Genomic DNA, 9,567 nt, shown 5'->3' with positions numbered 1-9,567 from the left:
TGTGTTTTTTCTCGTTTGTCATTCACTGAATTACTACCGGTACGGCTCCGTTGGTAGAGCATGGTGCTTGCACTGCCAGGGCTGGGGTGTTCGAATCTCGGGGCCACCCATATGGAAAATGTACGCACGCAGGACTAGGTCACTTTGGATAAAAGCGTCTGCTAAATGGCATATTTTATATTATACGTTACCAGCTACTACTGTAATGTAATCTCAACCAGTGTACTTTTTCATCCAAACTTCTTCTAAGACAAACAGGGGAACAAGATTTATACTATGAAGTGGTGTTATCGTAACGTATTTCTAAAGACCCCAAAGAGTTGGGCCATCCAACACAACTACACCAGATCTAAATGCTGCAACCATGTCACTATCACTCTATCTTTAACTGTGAAACGTTCTTTCATTACCATATCTTTGCAGCCAAGAGACTGAGTCGTTTCCCTTGAATGCAATTTGAAGACGTTCATTTTTGTTAAATGCAGTATGTGTGTCTGAAATTAGTTGAGTCTTCCAACAGTCCAAACCACGACCATGTGATCAGAAGATGGGAAAGATGGTTGTGTTATAGTAAATACATAAGTTCCTCGAAAGTACCTGAACACTGAAGAGGTCATTGGATGACTGGTTGGCCCACCTAAGGCAGTGAAACCAACTTCAGTCCCTAAAATCAATAATATCATTTCTGTACATCAATGGCATTCATGAACAATATGCTCATACAGTGTCATGACCATTGCACTAAGTTGCTCTCTTCTGATTGGTTGCGGTTCCAATTTCAGATGAGTTTCCCAATAGAGGCTGTTAAAGGAGTTGCTCATGGAGGAAGAGGTCTCCTGATTTGACAGGCTACTGCTGGGAGCTCTGGTCAGGACCTGTCACACTGAGCCAGACTGTGGTCACTCTGATGGGGAAACAGGCTTTTGTAACGGTCTCCTCTCTCCATGGAACATCCCAAATACAAAATATATTTATTTTGTTGTCCTTCGGGGGACTATGGCGTAATGGTGTCTCAATTTGTGGGGTTGTGGCGTTTCCTCCTGTCATCGTGTTATTTAGGAGCCAGGCGGTCGGTCCATCCCAGTGATCTATCTTCCCGGCACTCCCGGCCTGCCGCAACTCTCTTACACAACAACCAGCTGTGGTGTGGCACGGTGTGGTGTGAGCCATCTGGTCCCTACGCTGCTCTGTTCCCCCTCCTCTCCTACTGCAATATACGCTCATCAGATGGTTCTGTTTATGCATTTGACGGTCTGCCTTTCATATCCCGCCTTTCATATCCCGGAGAGAAAAAAAGGCCAAACATTCATTGTCCAAATTACAACAGAGGAAATACAATTACAGTTCCCCTTCCAGAAACACATCCTGACCGTGCCCTGTGCCAGCAGACTGTGCTGCATGCAAATTAAACGGGAAGACACAGCGTCCCAACAAAGTCCATCCAATCAACAGGAGAAGCCCCCGGCGGCATCTTCACAGCATTCTCTCCTCTTCCTAGGATTCTCTGTCCGTGTGGAAACTGGCAGCTCCTCAGACGCCAGCGGAACCTGGAACTGTCACAGTCACGCCCGCATGGAGAAATTAGGGACCCTTTTGATAGTTAAATGGCGGCCAAGTCACGGCAGAGGCAGCAGGCCTGGTGAAGGCTCAGTGATCTGGGGTTAGCCTCAGACACGCGCTGGCAGCCCAGGAGCTGCAAGTGAGCCTCTAATGAAACCACCCAGCAGCAGAAGGGCTGGCTCACACTGTCTCTCTCCGCCAGGCCTCGGACAGGCCTCCTGCAGCACTCGTCACACTCACAGGACACAACCTGACTCTAACCTCGCCCTATGTACTGAGCTTTGACTGGCACACTTTGAGTCTCAGAAACCACCTAAACGCTGCAGATTTCTCCTGGGCTTGAGGCGAGAAGGCACTGTTCTTACTGTTTTCTTAGGAAAGAAAGTATCTGAGTTATCCAACAAATGTAATGCTAACCATATTCTACTGACAGATGGCAGATGGGGAGATCAGACTTCCAACCTGTCCTTTTAGTATACTCTACCTCCTTGAGAGTTGAGACGTGCCTCGGAACAAATCGGATACAAATGACATCAAATAATAGTCACCTTTTTATTATAATTGCCTCACATGCATCTCATTAATTTATATTACCAATGACAAGAACCACATCAATAGCTCTAATCTAATGGAATAGATGTGTGCCATGATGGAGTCAGGATAAATGAATGTTTATAGACTGGTAAAAGTAAAAGGTAAATATTTGCTTGGCCTAAAGGCAAAGTAAGAAACTTTGAAACTGATTAATCTCACACTTGACATTCAGGTTCAGTTCCAGATAGTTGCAATGACATGAACTATACTCTCTACTCGGGTAAAATGAATCTTGGTCATTTGAGCTGTAATTCTTTCTGGAATGTACATTGTCCTCTATTTCCCTGAAGTCTGTAAACCCATTGGTATGCTAGATTATGAACAAGCCACTACTCACATATCTATTTGGTAGCTGCTCCAAAACTTTGGAGTGCGTCTGAACGTGACAACAAATGCTTGACAAGTAGCGTCATTATACAAATTCACTCAATTAAGATCCTTTATGTCAAATTCTGTACTGTGCTCCCCTTGCTCAAAAATGACTAGAAGGTAGAAAGAACCATTACATCACTGAGAGAACAGTAGCAGAATGAATGTATAGAATCCTCCGCCTTGATTTGTAATGTAATATGTATAGTATAGGTTTTCTCTGTGGCCCCTCGTTGGACGGAGGACACTACAACCACAACCTCGTGGCCCAGGAGGACACACTCACACTGACCACCGGTCAGGTTATGCAGTCTGTCTCCTTGTACATGCACCACACCAGCGTCTGTCCCACGCCAGTCATGGTCACCACACGGAAGCCAATCTTCTCCAGCTTATCCAACACCAACCGCGGAGAGTCGTCCACGTGGTACTCCGAGCTGCAAGAGGCACAAAGCGTTGTTTTTCACGACCTGTAAAACTCATTGTAAACTCTGTCGTCTGGAGTGCTAACACACGCAGGAGAACTGAGACAGGATTTTGTTTTTGTGATTTTTCCCTCAACACCTTTGGTTAATTTCCCAAAAACACTTGTGGCAGATCCGCAACGACAACATTTCCTTGTTCTGTGTTCCATCAGTTCTGTTGGTCTGTTCCCAAACTAAAGAACGGCAGTCTCCTTTCTGCTCTGGTACAACTTAACTTTCACTGCTACACCATTGTTCCATGGCTCTGTGACTGGCTCAAAGGTTTGTCATGATCTTGGGCTATGAAAGTAAGAGCCATTTCCTGACACAGTAAGGATGGATTTCGCTACACCCGCAATAACATCTGCTAAATAAGTGTATGTGACCAACAAGATTTGATGTCACTAGTGACATACTGAACACTCACAAATTGTTCCCCAGCATGGTGGTTTTCCTGGCTCCCAGGTAGTTCATTATGGCTGGATCAGAGTATTCATCTCCTACCATGGTTGGCCCAGTCTCCTGAAAAACAACACCTACAGTTGTAGTGAGAAGTTTACATACACTTAGGTTGGAGTAATTAAAACTCGTTTTTCAACCACTCCACATTTCTTGTTAACAAACTATAGTTTTGGCAAGTCGGTTAGGACATCTACTTTGTGCATAACACAAGTAATTTTTTAAACAATTGTTTACAGAATTGTTCTCACTTATAATTCACTGTATCACAATTCCAATGGGTCAGAAGTTTACATACACTAAGTTGACTGTGCCTTTAAACAGCTAGGAAAATTACAGAAAATTATGTCATGGCTTTAGAAGCTTCTGATAGGCTAATTGACATTTGAGTCAATTGGAGGTGTACCTGTGGATGTATTTCAAGGCCTACCTTCAAACTCAGTGCCTCTTTGTTTGACTGACATCATGGGAAAATCAAAAGAAATCAGCCAAGACTTCAGAAAAAGATAGATCTCCACAAGTCTGATTCATCCTTGGGAGCAATTTTCAAACGCCTGAAGGTACCACGTTCGTACAAACAATAGTATGCAATTATAAACACCATGGGGCCATGCAGCCGTCATACCGCTCAGGAAGGAGACGCGTTCTGTCTCCTAGAGATGAACGTACTTTGGTGCGAAAAGTGCAAATCAATCCCAGAACAGCTAAGAACCTTGTGAAGATGCTGGAGGAAACAGGTACAAAAGTATCTATATCCACAGTAAAACGAGTCCTATATCGACATAAGCAGAAAGGCCGCTCAGCAAGGAAGAAACCACTGCTCCAAAACAGCCATAAAAAAAGCCAGACTACGGTTTACAACTGCACATGGGGACAAAGATTGTACTTTTTGGAGAAGTGTCCTCTGGTCTGATGAAACAAAAATAGAACTGTTTGTCAATAATGACCATCGTTATGTTTGGAGGGAAAAGGATGAGGCAAGCCGAAGCACACCATCCCAACCGGGAAGCAGGGAGGGGGGTGGCAGCATCATGTTGTGGGGGTGCTTTGCTGCAGAAGGGACTGGTGCACTTCACAAAATCGATTACATCATGAGGAAGGAAAATGATGTGCATATATTGAAGCAACATCTCAACACATCATTCAGGAAGTTAAAGCTTGGTTGCAACTGGGTCTTCCAAATGGACAATGACCCCAAGCATACTTCCAAAGTTGTGGCAAAATGGCTTAAGGACAACAAAGTCAAGGTGGCCATCACAAAGTCCTGACTTCAATCCTATAGAAAATTTGTGGGCCGAACTGAAAAAGTGTGTGTGAGCAAGGAGGCCTACAAACCTGAAGCTTGTGGAAGGCTACCCGAAACGTTTGACCCAAGTTAAACAATTTAAAGGAAATGCTATCAAACACTAATTGAGTGTATGCAGACTTCTGACCCACTGGGAATGTGATGAAAGAAATAAAAGCTGAAATAAATAATTCTCTACTATTATTCTGACATTTCACATTCTTAAAATAAAGTGGTGATCCTAACTGACCTTTAAACAGGGAATTTTTACTATGATTGAATGTCAGGAATTGTGAAAAAAAAATGTTTAAATGTATTTGGCTAAGGTGTATGTAAACTTCCGACTGTACATTATTGCCACTATGTCTCTTTTTTACAGCATTCAGTGTGGCAGACATACTAAAGAGAGATGTCCTTGTTGGTCTGAGTATCCCTTTGTATCCCAGCTCACCTGCATCAGCCTCAATACATTTTCATGATATTTCGTTCATTAATTAGATATTTATGAACATGGCCGTAACTACATATGAGGACACCGAGGTCCGGACCTCTGTAATTTTTGCAACCTCGCCCCCCAAAAAACAAGAATACAAATAGATTTTGTACACAATAAAGAAAATCAATAACGGGTCAACATTTTAAATATTGCTCCCAAGCTCAGAACGCTTATATTCTTGATCTGACTGACTTCTAATTGTGCCAGCCTCTTCGAACGACTAGAATCATTAACAGTGGGTGGTAGCTCGTTATGTTTGGAGGACGCAGGTGATTAACTATGAGAGGGCGGTTAACCTCTCGCTGTACAGGCCGAGGGCCGGAGACATGAAACGAACTACCCCAACTCGGAGGCGGCTCAAGTAGACAACTAGAGACGCTGCTGGCAGTGTTTGAGAGATGCTGGACAAAAGGCCATTTTAAAACCGTCCTGCGACTCCTGCCGACTGCCGTGCCTACAGACATCCCCCAAACAAAACAAAAAACAACCCTTGGAGAATGAGTCAGTCAGGTGGCTATCTGTCGGCAGAGACTTTTATTGCCATAAAGTTGAAAGACTCCGGCCAGCTAGAAGGATAAAGTAAGAAGCTAACGTTAAACGGGGTCTACCTCTGCAGGAGCAAGAAATACGCTACTAAGTTCTCAACTTTTCTTTACAGAGAGTAGGCGTTTGGATAAAAGTGTATGCTAAATGGAATATATTGTGCTATTATATTCTAACAATGATGTGGCGCTCAGTGCTGAGGCAGGCTGCAATGCATTCAGGAGAAGACAGAGGTTAGTATGTGGCTCCCAAACTTGGTGTCGGGGCCCCATGTGGGTCCCTGAGAAAATCTGTGCTAATCTTATGAAAGGGAACTTTAATAAAATATGTTTGAACATCTCCAATCTTCCCTATAGGCCCCAACCTGGGCTTGAACTAGGGACCCTCTGCGCACATCAACAACTGACACCCCATGAAGCATCGTTACCCATCGCGCCACAAAAGCCCCTTGCAACACAAGGGGAAACCCTACTTCAAGTCTCAGAGAGAGTGACGTCCCTGATTGAAACGCTATTAGCGCGCACCACCGCTAACTAACTAGCCATTTCACATCGGTTACACCTACATTAACATGCAATCAAAAAGCAAACAAAGTTCTAAAAATGTCATGTTTTCATTGTGTAGAAATGTAGAACTAAACTTTTCTATACCACACACTCACAAACTGAACACAAGTAATTGGTTAGGGAGGTCTGAAATATCACTCATTTGTATCCCCCTGTAGATTTAGAATGTGCAAAGTGTGTTGACATATAGTGCCTCCCACAATGCAGGTGATGGCTGCAAGGTGCAGTTGGTGAGAAGCAGTCCCGTGTAACTCAGTTACATTTACATTTACGTCATTTAGCAGACGCTCTTATCCAGAGCGACTTACAAATTGGTGCATTCACCTTATGATATCCAGTGGTAGAGCATGGCGCTTGCAACGCCAGGGTTGTGCTCACCAACACTTCTGTTACGGTTATTTACGTCTGGTTCCCAAGGGCGACAAGTATGAAAATGTATGCACTCACTACTGTGTCGCTCTGGATAAGAGCATCTGCTAAATGATGTCAAATAAAGTGCAGTGACTTTATCAAAAACTACATGACCTTTGATCACATGATTTTTATCAAGTTCATGCAGTCGTTGACCATCAGTCACAATTCGTACAATTGTGAAAACCTGCAATACACTTTGAAAGGCGTGACTTATTAATAAGAGTGATCCACTCGAACGCGCCCACAGACAGGGCATTTTCATGCCATTGTCTCTTCAAAAAGTTGCTAGAAATACGAATCACTGATGCATTCTGTTGATGTCTTTCTTATAATAAACTTTTGCAGATTAATTACATTTTAATACATTTTTGAATATTGTTGAATTCAGTTATATTGTCTGGATTCTGTGATTGCGATTCTGTCCGCATCGCGGATTTTATAGGGCCCAGATGCATGGCAGGGCATCCACAATCTCAAAAACAATTGACCCAATATGCACAGAAATAGGCCTATATATTTGACTGAACAGTGAACATGTGTTTTTAATTTGGAGCACAACACTGCCCTGTAGTTAGACTTATTTGTTTTGCTTCCACGTTTGCAAATATTACAATGTTGCATAACAGAACATAGGTTGCAATGTAATAAGCGAAAAATGTCAAATCGGCTCCATTGTTGCAGAGCCATTGCCTGCCTTTACAACATATTTTGAGTCTAACATTGCGTGCGTAAACTACAAGCATGCATACTGTATGACATGACGAGAAGAGGAATACTAACCAGACGGATCTGAGTACTAACGAGTACATAGGGCATCGTGGATCTCAACCGTTTAACGGGTAGTCCCCCGGGAAAGGATGATTAGACGGTTACTTGAGAGACGCGACAGTCCCCTTTCCAAGTTGCGCTCGCACTGACAGCGAATGCGGAAACACCCATCGCAATGGACAAATCACAGCTCTCACTCTCAACAGCTGTCAACAAAGCTGGTGTATGTGCTCGCGTGTCCAATGTAAGAGCAAAATAAAGCGTTAAAGCTATTAATTTAGACACGCAATTAAACCTATTGACATGACAAAGTGGACTTAATGTGAACATGCTTTATATTAAAATAATATCCGATGACATATTTAAGGATTTTTGTTAGACCTATTAAATCAGCAGCAATCATAAATGTAGCACGACTATTTGTTTACAGATATAGGTTTGTTTACATTTCATGGAGATGTTATCTGGGAAGTGAACTCTGGTCATGTTGCAATCAGAGTAGCAAGGCTCCCCGTCTGACTCTGAACATAATGCCATGTTCATGTTTTTTTCTCAGTTCGACTAAAGTTGTTTATTTTAATTATGTGGCGTTGAAACGGTGCATTATGCCCGCTGTTGCTTCAGTCAAGATGCATCTGTAGCAATCTTAGTGGTTTCCTATGTGAAGAGCTTCTTTAGGCAACAAGTAAATTGGCTCGCGTAACTAAAATAAAAACCCTGTCTGTCAAAGTTCTAAGAGGTTGACCGAGTTCTTTTGTTTTTGTGACGTGTCTCCTGTTTTTTTTAAATTGTGAAATATGAACTTTCGACTTTCCATAGTCAAACAATTATCTTTATCTATAGCCTACTCCAAATATATATTTATCTCCTTTCAATATCCTCACTGTATTGATGAATGGTGACAGTATTTACAGGTCCTAAATATTAGGCTATTATATTGTCTTTTTAGTTTTGTTACAAAATACATTTTGATCCAATATGCATCAAGTTGCTGCTACTACACAGTCGTAATCAACGTGTTACTACACAGCCTGCACTGTGATTTTGTCTGCATGCAGTACTCAACCATATTTTTACTGTCTAGAACTCTCCTGTTCTGAGATGTATTCATTTCTCTTTAAGAGCAGCAAAAACTCATTTGGATTAGTCTTCTAAGGCTGTGGGGGAAATGAAAGACAACCTAATAGCCAAAGAACAATGGATGGGGACATTGATAAAATCAGCAATATGAATGCATTGTCCTTTTGATGACAAGAGGACTTGATAATCAGTTTGGCTTTGCATGTCATGCTCAGTAGGGCGGGTAATTTATAGTGTGTGATCACAGCTTGATATTGCTCTGGGAAGAGCTGAATGGGAGGAAACCAGACTTAAATGTGGTTTTGGCTGTTGTTATTGTGAAAAACACATTATTAAAAAGATGTAACATGTTGTTTTGCGATTTTATACATTTCTTGGAACTCAATTTGAACAGCTTGTGTCAGATATGATATATCACTGACAAATTATAACTGTGCTGCCTCAAACTTAGTTGATGTCTTTATCAAAGAATGTTTTCTACACTGCATTACACAGTGCACACTAACCCTAACCCAAGCTGATGAATTCAGGCTATGCATTCCCATTGACACAGGTGGGAGGTTTGGTGAGAAGATTGCCACCTGCTGGCTTTGTAGACCAATGCCATCAGTAGGCTTATTCTAGTGTTAGTAGTAGTGTTAAAAGGGAAAGGTGGTTTCCCAGAAAGTGTATTTTTATTGCCCCTTGAAGAGCAGAAAAGACTTGATTCACAAAGGAAAACAGGAAACCAGTGGGGATGTCGCTGCTGTAGTCCAAAAACAAATGAAAGACTCCTCCTGCCAAAAAAACTCTCTCGTAGATTATGTTCCTGGGGCCCTCTGAACATCCTGTGGTTCTCTGAGGGACTTCCTGATCTAGCTCTTCTGTTGTGCATTATTAGAGCCCAGGGTCACGTTTACTGTGACCTGGAGGGACAGCAGGGCTCATGCTAAGAGCAGCCTACCCAGCCGTAGGAAGCAGTTTACTGCT

At 42.5% G+C, this 9,567-nt stretch overlaps 1 protein-coding gene across 1 annotated transcript; it reads right to left on the bottom strand.

Annotated features, from left to right (window-relative positions):
• Positions 1–2,509: 2,509 nt before the first annotated feature.
• Positions 2,510–7,690, bottom strand: LOC115162380 (GTP cyclohydrolase 1 feedback regulatory protein-like). The gene is made up of 3 exons (XM_029713622.1): positions 7,531–7,690; positions 3,415–3,509; positions 2,510–2,960 (listed from the first exon to the last, which is right to left on the bottom strand). Exons 1-3 carry the CDS (start codon positions 7,564–7,566, stop codon positions 2,822–2,824), a joined length of 270 nt encoding a protein of 89 aa, XP_029569482.1. The 5' UTR covers positions 7,567–7,690; the 3' UTR covers positions 2,510–2,821.
• Between the last annotated feature and the right edge of the window lie 1,877 nt (positions 7,691–9,567).

Source organism: Salmo trutta, chromosome 25 (assembly GCF_901001165.1).
Source record: "Salmo trutta chromosome 25, fSalTru1.1, whole genome shotgun sequence".
NCBI classification, from domain to species: Eukaryota; Metazoa; Chordata; class Actinopteri; order Salmoniformes; family Salmonidae; genus Salmo; species Salmo trutta.
The sequence above is the reverse complement of the archived record's forward strand: the minus strand, read 5'-3'. Positions and strand labels throughout refer to the sequence as shown.

Coding starts and splice junctions, on each gene's coding strand:
- LOC115162380 (XM_029713622.1), bottom strand. CDS start 7,566: ATGCCCTATGTACTCGTTAGTACTCAGATCCGTCTG. Junction 3,510..7,530: donor TTAGTACTCAGATCCGTCTG/GTTAGTATTCCT, acceptor GTTGTTTTTCAG/GAGACTGGGCCAACCATGGT. Junction 2,961..3,414: donor ACCATGCTGGGGAACAATTT/GTGAGTGTTCAG, acceptor TGCCTCTTGCAG/CTCGGAGTACCACGTGGACG.